This window comes from Mycetomoellerius zeteki, unplaced genomic scaffold (genome assembly GCF_001594055.1).
Source record: "Mycetomoellerius zeteki isolate Tzet28-1 unplaced genomic scaffold, Tzet1.0 scaffold174, whole genome shotgun sequence".
NCBI classification, from domain to species: Eukaryota; Metazoa; Arthropoda; class Insecta; order Hymenoptera; family Formicidae; genus Mycetomoellerius; species Mycetomoellerius zeteki.
In genome coordinates, this window is record NW_017256696.1 from 2,787,989 (window position 1) to 2,801,633 (window position 13,645).

The following is a 13,645-nucleotide window of genomic DNA, read 5'->3' on the forward strand; positions in this document are numbered from 1 at the left end:
GCGGAATAGAGAATGCGTCATTGAAGCAACCAATCAACGCTATTCCGAATAGCGCTGAATAGCGCTGAATGGCTGCGTTCAGCAGACTCAACAGTTTTGCAACCGTTTTATGATTGTCTGCTGAGATAGGACCATTCTTCTAGATCTAAAAGTATGATCCAATCAGCGCGAAGGAAACTTCCAACAGTTGCAAAGCAAACGTTCTGCTGAACGCAGCCATTGGTTGCTTCAATAACGCATTCTCCATTCCGCAGTTTTTTCCGCATCGTGTGATTTCACCGTTAGAGCTATAGTAGAAGTACATTGGACATGTTGACATGTTGAAGCTTGCGACGCGAACAAATCTAGAGGCGGTTGGCGAAACTGAGAACGCCACGACAAATGGCGCGGTCGCTTCTCGAAACACCGTTTTGAAAAGTAACGGCGACGCTAGTTTGATCACCTTCGCGTTTCGACGCTCGGAATACGGTACAAAAGGATGTGGTGAATTTGACACAATGACGGAGTTCGAGGACACGCTCGCACCGACGGAATTCGACATGTAAGTAAATCCGCCAAATCGAACGTTCTGATCCTTCCCCGACTCTGTCATAAACCCCCTCCGCGATCCCTCGCACGTGGGGCTTCCTGCGTTTGTAAATATAAATAGACACATATATTTTTGCCGCTTGCTGAATACATATCCCGTGCGATGCCTTTCCCTTCAAGAACAGTCAAAATCATCAGTGATCCAATTCGGTATTTGTCTGCAAGAATTATAATGATAAATGACGTTACTGTTCTGTATTTGTTTACAGAACATTTTTTATCTGTTTTAATCGATATTATCGTTTTTGGGCCGTTGTTATTTTTTTTTTATATTTCCGTCTATCTTTCTATCTGTATTTAAATCCCTTTTTTATCTTGTGTAAGTGGAATTACGATAAATTCTCTCATGTCCGTGATTGATGTCTATTTAATGAAAAACAGAATTTTTTTGAGGAAAGTATGAAACAAACTTGAGAACGCAAATGACATGCGAATGACATTGTTATGTCATGTAATTTCGCCACATGCATACTCCACGACAAATCGTGAATTCACTCATTGTTTATTCATTTAACAGCGGTTATCTCCCTGCGAGGTTAAGGATCATCTTACATATCACAGCGGTTATCAATCTCTCGTTTGTGCGCTACGTCGATTTCAAACGTCAAGGGCGACTTCGAATTCCCAGTAATTTTAATCTGAGATTAATTCAACCGACCGACGAATTGTTTACAGCAGAATTTAGCTACGTAATTTATCGTTCTTGATCTGATTTTTTTGTGTTCGATGATAAAAGATAAATTGTTCTATCCATACAAACAACGCAGATATTGACAATCACTGTTTAAGTTAATCAGAATTTAGAAACGTACGATATTTTTTACTAGCAATTAGCACTAATCTTCTAACAAATTAGAAAATTAGCAGCTAATTTAAAATGATACATAATTCTGTAAATTATATTTTTTAGCTGTTTATTTAAAAGTATTAAATTATAAATATATTTATTTAATTTATGTAATTAAAAATATATGTAATTTATAGAATTTAGAATTATATTTTTTTACTTACAGGTTTTTTTAATTTACTGGAAGACTAGCACAATAGATGCTATTAGAAAAGCATTGTATAAAACAACATTGTTCAATAGACAACATTAAAAAATCTTTCATATTCTGTAGAAAAAAAATTGATGCAAAAATTCTGCAGTGTTTTATTTTGTCTTTTAATGCAGCATTAATTATTATATTTGCAATTGTCATCATAATTATTCGATTGAGAGACCCTGTCTTCGATCAGATTCGTTTTCGTGTTTTTACGATCTTCCATACTCCTCCGTTTTCTGCTTCTGTCGAGGCTTCTGTCGTTCAGTTAGTCTGCCCTTCGTATATCTTCTCTCTTTATCCTCCTCTCGTCATTCCTCCCTCTTTTCCCGGCGTATATATGCATTGCTCTCTTGTGGAGTCCCTTTTTCCCTTCCGCAGCTTCCGCTCTTTGATCTGACAGTACAACGGCGTTTACATTGGCTATCGCGTGCTGATTTACATGTCCGTCGATAACGAAGAAAACGAGAAGGGAGATTTGTAATAAGTACAAACCATGTTCCTAATATTTACGAATACCCGTTTAATCATTGAACGAACAAATTGAAATCGATTGTGTAATTTAAAAGTACATTAAAAAAAATACTAAATTTTAATAAATATTTCTTTTGATGGTATTAATTAAATATTTACTAAATGTAAATATATTTTTATTTTGGTACAAGAACATTAATTTTAAAAAATTACTAAATTTTAATAAATATTTCTTTTAATAGCATATTAATTAAATATTTATTAAACGTAAACATATTTTATTTTTGATACAAGAACATTAATTTGATTATCATTTTTTATTGAAATATTTATTTTGCTGTAAGTAAATATTCAGTTGGTACTTTAATGAAAAAATATATTAAGACTTTGTTATAGTAAATATTTGTTCGCTGTATAGGAATATCAACTTTAACAAATGCAATCTATCGTTTTATCGAAAATATTTGTACAAGTTTAAACTCTTAGCAAAAAAATATTTTTGACAAATTTGTTAGAAAAGTGTCGATTATGCAAAATACATATTATGTAAACTATATTATATATACATAAAATATATCTGTAAAATTAAAATATATGTGTTTTTAGATAATCTATAAAACAAATATCTTAAAAAATAAAGATTCAAAATCGAATTTTATCTAAAGAAGCTGAATGGAATAATAGAAGCTAAATTATTTTTTATGCAAGAAAATGCGGAATAATTTTTAAGATTTATTATTGTAAGGCCTAGTTCATATTCTTCATGTTTTTAAATTTCTTATTAAAGATTTTGTATTTTTCCAAGTCCGCGTTGGAGAAGAGATGTAGCCTTCCTCCTCGTCCCTCTCTCTTGTAGCTACTCCATAGTCGACATGGCGCATCCCTCGCATCTCCCCTGTTATCCCCCGCACCTCCATCCCTCTATTTCTACTCGACTCGTGTTGCCGTTTGTCGTCAGTCGTTTTCGGTGCGCCGCGCGATACGCGGTCGACGTTTCGAAACACGATCCCTGTAGTGCGAAGAATTCGCGAGCGGTCGAGAATCGGACCGACTGATGCAGGACTTCACGTGCATATCGCATTTAGCTGCATTTAGCAAATCATCAAGATAAGATAGCCTTCGTCACATCTCGACGAGAGAAAAGACTTCATCCCTCATTGAGAAATCCATCGTGTAGATTGTCGCGAAGATCATCCCAAGATCATCTCCGACGAGTGACATCGATCGCGAATGTCTCACTCTGGACTCGACAATTCGCGAGATTCGATCACGACCGTGAGGAATTGTCTGATGCGTCATCTCGCGCGAGAGCCGATTCCATTGATCGGTCCAGCTACGCGGAGGAGCATAGTCCGTTCGCGCTAACGCCGCCACCCTCGAGCAGAGTGATCCCAGACTCTTTCCGTACTCTCAACTCTCACGTAGTGAAGGGTAAAAAGGGTTGGGAGGATGGTATGTCTTGTTTACGTGAGAACGTGAGTGCGATTTCAATAATTAATCGCGGAACATCATCGTTTACGAGGACCTGATTTTTCTCGAGGAACACTGTCGTGTCCCGCGTCTTTTGTGTTTTTAAGGAGAGAAAAGAACGTTGATATTTTTAGGATTTTAAAAAATTTGTCGTCAGGATATTGTATTTGCAAGAGTCAATCGGTAGTGCGCGTTTCATATCGTTTTTGAGATCTTTTTTTCGGTGCTCAAACGATACTGCGACTTTGTAGTACGGATTTAGTAACATTCGTGAACGAATCACGTGTTTTCGCCTCGTGATTATTGCCGAATTGCTGCGGAATGCTTCTCGGTGGGTGCAGATATTCCATCCAGAGTCAGAATGTGCCGTCCACGAGGACTGGCGCCTGGGGTCCTTATAATTCTTTCCGAAAGTGAGTGCAGTAAATGTAATTAATTTGATTGATTATTGATTTATTTCTTTAATTCTTATTTGATGATTTTGTTAATATAGGTTCTTTTTTTCTATGAAAATTTTTTATGGAACTTTTTAATTATATTGACGGAACGATATAATTGTATACACTCTAAAAAATATGTAGATTTAACACCATATGGTGTTTACATAATTCTCACTGTGTTGATATTGATAGCACCAACATGGTGTGGATTTAAATTATGGATTTTAAATCTACATCATAATGATGTTAATATTAACACCAACATGAATTATATACACACCGCATGGTGTTAAATCAACACCCATATTTTTTAGAGTGAAGTAAATTTAAATATATCAGCATTGCGTTTACAATAATTCCTTTTTTATGCCTGCCTTTATTATCTTAACTATCAATAATTAACATAATTATTGGAAAATTGACAATAAAGGAAAAAATCCGAATAATTGAATGTTATTAAATTGAACATTTCGTCAGATTTTCGATACAGAAATTTTTAATATTTTAAATATTTAGGTAATATATCTGTTTCGTTTTTTTTAATATAAAAAATTAAATTCTATTTTCCGAAACACTGTTTTTCGTTAGAAAATACTTTTGCTATCGAAAGTGATGAATATTACTTTCGCTGTACTGAGTATATTATCGGCGTAAAAGGGTTAATGCAGGTTAGTGACAAGATCTAGTTTGCCTGCTCTTTGTCTTCTTTATCACGTATCATTTAACGTACATGCATTTAGTTAGCATCCATTAAACTATACTTGCATAGTCTGATAGTAACTAATATTATAATTATATAATGTATTATACTAAAGTACATCATATAGAATCTGATAATTTATATTGAATATAGAAAATGCATTTTTTTGCATTAAACTGATTAATATTTTATAACATAGTAATATAATTATTACGCTAGATGTTCTATTAATTATTATTTGTGTCATGAGAAGTCATCGTATTTTTACTCCACATTCGGAATGTAATAATTTTTTCTACCATGTAAGCAGGAGTTTGTCAGTTGCTGTTGTATCGCATATATATATATGCATGAGACGCAAGCATCGCATTAATTTACATATTTATAGCCTCTTTAGGTATTACTTGGATATCTTGCAATGACTCCGAAAGAGTCTTCTTTTCGATAGCCAGGAGTCAAATAATAATAAATAAAAATATAAAATTATTACAATATAGACAGAGGAATAGCTTATTCGCGCGGGTACATAGTCGCGACATCGTATTGTAAATAAAGTCCTACTGACAGGATCCAGCTAACTATTTAACTGCTCGGTCAATTCGTTTAACGAACCGTTAATTGAGGAAACTTTGCTGACACCTACGTGATAGTTACATGTATGGTAACCAAGTAAAAGTCTGAATTATTTCGTATGAAATATGTTATTTGCATCAGTTGTTTATTGAATATTTTAATATCGCAGCAAAATATTTATGGATAAAATAACTTGGCAAAATTATAAGACTGAAGCGATAACAAGTACCGCGTATTTTACTTGTATTATTATTGTTTACTTATAATTATTTTAATTACAGAAATTATTTGATATTAATTATAGCAATGTTAATATTAATAATTATAAAAATGATGATGGTGCTAAATTAGCTTAATATCTTTAAATATTTCCATTCTTTCATTTTAATTTCCATAGATTGCTGTAGAGATCTTTTTAATTTAAAAAGCAGAAATAAGAAAATTAATGTAAATCACTTTATAAGATGGTCCATAGATTTATAAAAAATGTATCTTTGATAGTATACTAATTACTAGTATCAGAAATTGAAACGCACATTGCGGTCCATGTGGCTGCTGCTACACCCGTTATACACTTCGTATCGATTATCTGTTACATCCTCCGTGTTGTCAGACGATGGTAACTGATGATGCATCCTTTCATCAGACTGCTTCCTCATTTCGTGTACTTACAAACGATGCCTTGTCCAGATTCTGTTTGTTAAAAGAACGTTACGAATCGCTACACATTTTTTTACGAGACCCGTTTTAATTTATTGCATAGACCTTTCCAACACTTCATTTTTATCTTCATTCGTACGAACGTCAAATTTATCAAAATTTATCAGTTCTGAAAATAGAAGACATGCGATGTAGAAGAATTTAAACTGCGTAAAGTAAAATTAAGTAAAATTAAATTGAAATGTATCTCCAAATATTAATATGAAATATTTTCCTTCTCATGCAATGTTGACACTAATAAAGTAAATGTCCCAGCGACCGGACATATACTTATATCCGGACATTTACACAAAACTATTTATTTGTTTATATTATTATTAATCTCACATGCTTTTTAACATAATTTTTAATTATAATTAAATTATAATATTTTAATAAAAAAATATTTGAGATTAATAATAATAAATCTTGTTTAAGATTAAGACATATGTACGTATCCGGTCACTGGGACGTTTATCTTTAATTTTTTATATGTATTTCACGACAATTATACAGCAAAAGATTTGAAAAAAAATCGAGATTAAATTTCGAGAGATTGTTTCAATCTTGATCGTAATTTAAAGTTGAATCACCTTACGATATATCATACAAAAGGATCTAAATGAATCATATTGTATCACATAATTACAGCCGAACGAATTCACATTTAGCGCTGTATTATCGCATCATGCGCATCTTGCACTCGTCTTTGGGGCCCTTTAACGTCATCCGACACGCGTGTCCCCGGTAAAGCTGTAAGATTCCGAGAAGTCCGTATCTGGAGTGGTTAAACCTGGTATAAGGGTAGTGATGCTTAATATAACGATGTCGGATGCATACAGGGGTAAAGTCGGAAAGCCGACAGTTGTGCACGTGTCTTCTGCATCTGCTGCTCGGACATGTTGACGAAAATTCAAATCGGAAAATTGTCTGAGCTAATAATTTCGTAGGATTGCGATTTAGATATTTTCACCCTCTTTATGATATACGTGATCGTAACATTTAATTGTTAGAACATTAGTGATAGTTTACATTATATAGATAAATAAATAAATCTTAAAAAATTAACGTATCAAAAGAGTTAGAATTTAGCTAAAACTAGTTTTAGAGAAGCGAAGTTATTTTTTAAAATGTTGAGAGAAATAGTCATATGTTATAACAATAAAAAAATTAAAGAAAGTTCTATTTTTATCGGACCTGGCATTCACATTAGCGTTTTGCTTTCTGCAAGATAGGAAATAAAATTTGGTTTGTTTGTAAATATATGAATAGCTTGAATATCATATCATTCGAAAATCGTCATGCGCTTTATTTGCTTTCTTATTTTCGTTAGTTTATCTATGCTGTTTTTATTGCAGCGCTTTTATTACAGTAAATTTTTAGTGTAGGATAGATGGAAGTAGATAAAAATGGATAGAGATTTATGATATTTACATAAAAATTAGAAATGTGCAAAATGTTTTTTTGAAAAATTCACTTTATTTATTTTGTTATATTTTATCACTTTAAGTATTTCATTGTCATGTTTTATTATTGAATTTTCTTCAACAACTAGGTTGATTGTTTTTGAACGGACTTAAAATATATAATGATAATACTTGTCCATAAAATAGTTTCTGTGAATATTTTCAAGGAAAATATCAGTAAGTACAACACTAGACATGTGTACCATTTGTATATATACATTTGAATCCTCTCTTACGTAACGATAATATGAAATTGTAATATTCCTTATGTCTACCATATGGCTTCTATTTATAACTGAAGATTATACACGGATACGACAACTCTGTGAACATATGTTTTATATATGCAAGTCAATCTATCAGTTAAATTATAATCTGCACATAAAAATCTTGCTCCATGCTAATTAATATTATACATAAATAGTTTATTATAAATAGTTTGCATTATAATTTGTATACAATAGTGTACAGAGTAATAAGTCAATGTAATTAACATTTATATGTTACTCATTATGTATGTAGCAGCTGTGGTCCAGTTTAACTTCGAAGTCTTACTCTCTTCGGGGAAAATGTACAATTTCCATGATACCCAGTATAGATCCTCTAGCGTCGTGATCTTTAATACCTCGCGAACACACATTTTGTCAGGGCCCTATATTAGTAGTGTAAGTTTCTCTTAGAATGTTGCTTTTACACGAATGTTGCCTGAAACGCGATACTCTTTGTATGGATCCTACGCGTTATCATTCGCGAACTCTTCTCATAACTATTTTTAGAGATTCGATAGATGTGCTTCGTAAAAAAAATTTATATTCCTGAATGCTATTCTTTTATTTTATTGTTAAATTAATCGAATATTTTTAAGACAGACTGAATTTTGCAGAGATAATTCTATAATAATTGAAAGAAAATTATTTTCATGAACAGTTTTATTTTATACTGTACTTAATACTAAATAAATAGATTGCGAGATATCAAATGATTCGAGAAATCAAATTTGAAGTCTCCTTACAGTAAGTCGGATTTCTGTGCTACCTCTTGATTGAGAAGTTTATGTAAGTTGAACATTGGAAAAAGAGTCTGGTTGCATTAATTAAATTTTATCAGAAATTTTTCTCACAATCAGTAAATGAAAAAAAAAATGACAATGAAGATATGATAAAGAAGTGCGCATACATTCTGCAAGCTTTTTCAAATTCTTTACATGTTTGATTTGTATATACCTACTTACTGAAGAAGATTAACTCTTTTAAATAAAATATTTAATATAAGTAACTTTATTAGCACTACATTCCGCACGCAAAGACAACGTGAGTCACCTATCGATCCTGAGTCACTGTGGATTTCTTGCTTGTATTCCACACCTATATTATCATGTTTTAGTTACTGTCTGGATTCATTTCTTTCTATTTACGCAATCGACGGAATCTTATGTAGTTACGTACTGTAGAGTTATACATATACATTATTATATATCTATATATACATATACATATGCATTATTTTATGAATTTTTATTTTTACGTTGTAATTCTATATTCATTATATTTTAAGATATTTGTTTTCATTTTTTATTACAGTCTACATTCAGCTCTTCTATAATAGTTTCGATTTGTATTTATTTAAATCTTATAAAAATTTTTTCAAACCGCGTTCTTTAACTGTTATCATTTTTAGCCACTTTTACCTATTTTAGAACATCTCAGATAGCCTTCTTGGAGATCGTGCATTGACTTGTTGATATGATTCGCCATGCAGAATGACGTAGAAGACGACGGGCAAGGCGCAGATTAATTACTCATTTTGAGTTGCAGCGTTTCGGAAGATGAACCGAAGAGAGAGAGAAATAGAATTTACGCGAAATCTAAATAAAACCTTACTGGAAATCCTGTGGTTCACTGCCGCTCGTTCCTTGTCCGAGAGAGCTGCGAGACGGCTCGGCTACAGCGGATTAATAAACCCTCTTAGCGAACACTTTGCGCCACCTTAAACTGTACCAGTAACGACTTCTAGGTAGAGCTATGGTCTGAGTGGAATAAATTCGGCATGAACGATTAATTTCGCACAACGGGCTTTGTTCTATAGCCATTATGAAAATTACTTGTTAGGTTTCACTGTTACATAATGGGAATTTCGATGGAAATATTCTTCTATTACAATTAGCTTTTTCTTCGTAAATCTTTAACACAATCATCTAATTGATTTTATATTATAATTAATAAAAATGATATACATTATTTATTATCATAAATATATTTACTTATAGAAAAATATTATCATGTGGAATTAAATAATAATATATATATAAATAATTAATTACTCATTTTTAAAACTACAATATGTTATGTCAAAAAATATACAGTTTCTTTATTCAAGATTATACTACAATTTTACAATTAATATAAATAAACTCAATATGTGATATATTACTTTTAATTAAAATACTTGAACTGTGATAAAGAATCGCAAGCACGATGTTTTGAAAAATTGCAGGACTATTAATAACTAATGTACTATTAATAATATTGGCAGGCAAGCCTCATTTGCACTCTTTATGCTCCTGTAAATCATTGTCCACTAGCTTACGTGTCGAGACTGGCTTTGTTATGTCAGTTTTTTGGTTTTAAACGTCCCATCGGAGTCCTGAAAATAGCACATCCACTGCTCACTTTGATCCTTTTCAAACGTTTTATCTAATTCGGTTCTTCTTATTTTCTACCAGAAACATTCTTATACCATTTTTGGTCTCATTCCGAAAATAGCTGGTCATTCACTGTTCTTTATTATCTTCCATTTCAATAAGGTTAAAATTATTTGTTGTACGGAATCAGTTTTCTTTTCATATGTGCATATTTTCGCATGTATTAAGTATTAAAATCATTTAATATATATTTAAAAAATTGATCTAAAGATATAATATATATATATATGCATATTTTTATTTTTTTTATTGTATTACATCATTTTTTATTGTATTAGATATATCATGATCAAAATTATAAAATATTTTATGTTGACAGTTGAATATTGTGATTCTTTTTTAACTTTATTTTACTTTGTCGCAGCACCAATGTGCCGTTGCAGGAGATCACAATGAGTCAAACCTTGCCGTTGACGAACGGTGAGTAACATTTTTATATCTTATCGAACTTAATAGTGATAATTCAACAATAAGAAATAGAAGTAATGGTCATAACGATCAATGCTAGATAATATGATAATAATATTTATTAATACAATAATATTATGCCAGTTTTTAAACTAGCATTATAAAGTAACTAATTACAAAATCAGTAATATTTGAAATAAAAATAAAAATTAAGCTTAAATGAGAAAATAAGAGAAATAATTAAGAATTTAAGAAATAAAATTGAGGATCAGATATTAAATCTTTTCATTTTTTTCTCTTATGTTATCTATGTGTCTTTTTCGATGCGTACAATTAATATTTCTTTCGTCGAAGAGCGTTCCTAAGAATAGCCGGATATAATTTTACGCTCTATAAAGGCGAAGGCGAGGCGGAAGATCATAGCGATCGTACATCGAACGATTACACTCATATTTATTATTTACGGCCTCGTAGCGGCGATTACTTATATCATATATCGGCAGAGATATCTCGGCGGATCAGTTCACCACTTGAATAAGTCGTCATCGATATTGCACAGGGCTCGATTATGTGGCTTTTTCCCTTGCACACCCACCTTTATTGGTCATTTCCCTTAAGTAATTGAATCCCCCTCCGGTTTTATTCCAATTACAGCTACAGATGTAACGTGTATGTGATGCTGCTAGCTATACACTTTCAATTATACTGCTCCTAGTTGGCTACTATTTATCCCATTCACAAAATATAATAGGCGTTTATCTGTACAGAAATATTACACACTTCCTCATTATTTAAACAGCTAAATTTGATATTAATTATGTTTTATAAATCTTTTGAAATAAAATAATTAAACATACTCATTAAAAAAATCAACTTTACATAAGAGTTTATTATCTGTTTTTTAGACTGTTGGAATTTAATTGGAACTCTTAAAAATTAAAATTTTGCCATATAATTTTCCAATTAATCTTCACTATATAACAAAGCAAATATACAATTACTTGTAGAAAATTAATATAGATTAGAATTTTGTCAGAATCAGTAGGATTAGGAAAAATTAGTTTCTATATTATCTCTAATAAACAAATATATTTTGTATGTTTCTATTTCCGTCTAACAATTGGATTTCATAGGTCTGATACCCAAATTTTCGATCGGCGCTGTTTGCTCGTCCAACACAAACAGAAACTATTTTCGACACAAGAGCCATAAACGGTTCTCAGCGCACGTATGTTTTTCGTGATCAAATGTGAATGGGCCTTTGAAATTTAAAATAATTTCAGCTCGATATCTTCTTTGCGAACGAATTCTTTCACGAATAATTTCATGAGTATAGGTATATCCAGTTTATAATCAAGATAACGTACACGTCTTCCCATCCGCTCTCGAACGGCGAACATTTACATTCGTCCATTCAGAGGCCACGTGAAAATGCATATAGGGGTCGCCGTTAATTTGTGTGCCGCGGTATACAGTTCATTACTCCCATTCGCATGATCTGCATTTTCCGCCGTTAGCCGTCAGTTGTTCGACATTGTTCTACAGAAATTCCGTTGCAGATCAAGGAGGATATTTACGCATCCCGAGGGCTGATTGAATTTCATTTGGGTTTAGCGAACTTACGGATCCACGCGAGTTAATGTACCGCGAATACTCACATACATTTGCACATTTTTACACATTGAAAGAACGATTTTGCTGACAATGAGTAATTTAAAATTTTATTAGATACAGATTTGAAAATAACTTTGTTGGACCATGAAAATAATTTTGTTGGAAACTCGAAACTGGTTGCGCTAGAATAAAATTTTTTGCAGCATTACTTATCATTTTTAAACTTCTAACATAATTATTTTGATAGTCCAACATAATTATTTTCAGATTTGTGTCCAACAAAATTTTAGATCTTTCAGTAAATCGTTTCTTCCAAACATATTATAAGTATTTTTATGAGTGATAGAACGATAAACAATGTGAAGGAAAGTGAAAGTGCGATCTAATTTAAGAATAATTAGAAGAATAAGAACAGGAAAAATAATAGAATCAAGAAGAAGAACAAGATCTCCCTGTTTGATTTAGAGGGATCAAGAAGTTTCTAGCGGAAGTTATCTAAACTTCATTTTTTATTTATATTTCTTAATTAAAAAAACAGATACGTTAGAGCTCATGACACTGTGGCCGCCTAATTGTATCTCACGCGTGGTGTGAGGCCAATGAACTTTCTCGTTCGCAATTTTACTCGAGCGAACGAGTAAAACTGACGTCTACAGTAACAGTCTCGTACAATATATCTGCCAATTTTTACGCTTCCGCGGTCTCGTTCGCGAATCTGTCCAAGACCGTCACTTTTGGAAGTTGCTTAATAAAAGATGGCCTAGAGAGGTCGAGATATACGAAAAGCTTGGAGCACTGCATATTAAATTATATACGTAAGATTAATTTTTGAAGTTATAAGAATCGTACACAAGCGGAAATAAATTATAATATAAGGATTTTAATGTCCTATATGAATTTAATAAAGTACTTAGTGATTCAATTTGTGATTTTTTTTTATTAATATTTACAATAGTACATAAAAAAAATTAGTCGTTAAATAAATCATTAAATTCGATGAATTCTTGATAACTTTTGCCAATGATATAATAAGAAATTTTTCGGTATTAACCGGTATGGTCTTACTCTTAGTTCCTCATCTATCTGTATCTAGATCTGTATTTGGATCTAACTGTATAAACCAATCATATTAAAGAATTTTACAACAGTTGCAAAGCTGCTTTTCTGCTGAACGCAGCCATTGTCATTAATATGGATACATTTCTCGAAGTTTTTATCTTAAATGTTTGAGATTTAAAGGGTCCAAACGAGCTATGACCAGGGCCTGCTCGACCCAAATTTTATGATTTATTTGACGTCATCGTGACAATCTAGCAGTACTTAAATTATATCAATTGGAGCACATCCGCACTTCGATTCAGTTCTCGAGGGGATCTAAAATGGTAAAATGGTCAAGGTCATGGGTATAAATTGCATGTCGCAAAACGAAATAATGCACAGGACGCAATTAACATTAACATTTTCAAATC

At 32.0% G+C, this 13,645-nt stretch overlaps 1 protein-coding gene across 3 annotated transcripts in view; it reads left to right on the top strand.

Moving 5' to 3' along the window:
- The first annotated feature begins 432 nt into the window (after nt 1–432).
- The window catches only part of cnn (phosphodiesterase 4D interacting protein centrosomin), a 30,158-nt gene continuing 16,945 nt past the window's right edge, over nt 433–13,645 (top strand). For 2 of the 3 annotated variants that reach the window (XM_018446216.1, XM_018446222.1), the window contains exons 1-2: nt 3,046–3,988; nt 10,519–10,574. In XM_018446216.1, the coding sequence (XP_018301718.1) occupies nt 3,897–3,988; nt 10,519–10,574 (148 nt within the window). In that variant the 5' untranslated portion in view covers nt 3,046–3,896. Of the gene's footprint in view, nt 542–3,045; nt 3,989–10,518; nt 10,575–13,645 lie in introns of those variants that run through there. The other variant, XM_018446217.1, reaches the window with a different exon arrangement.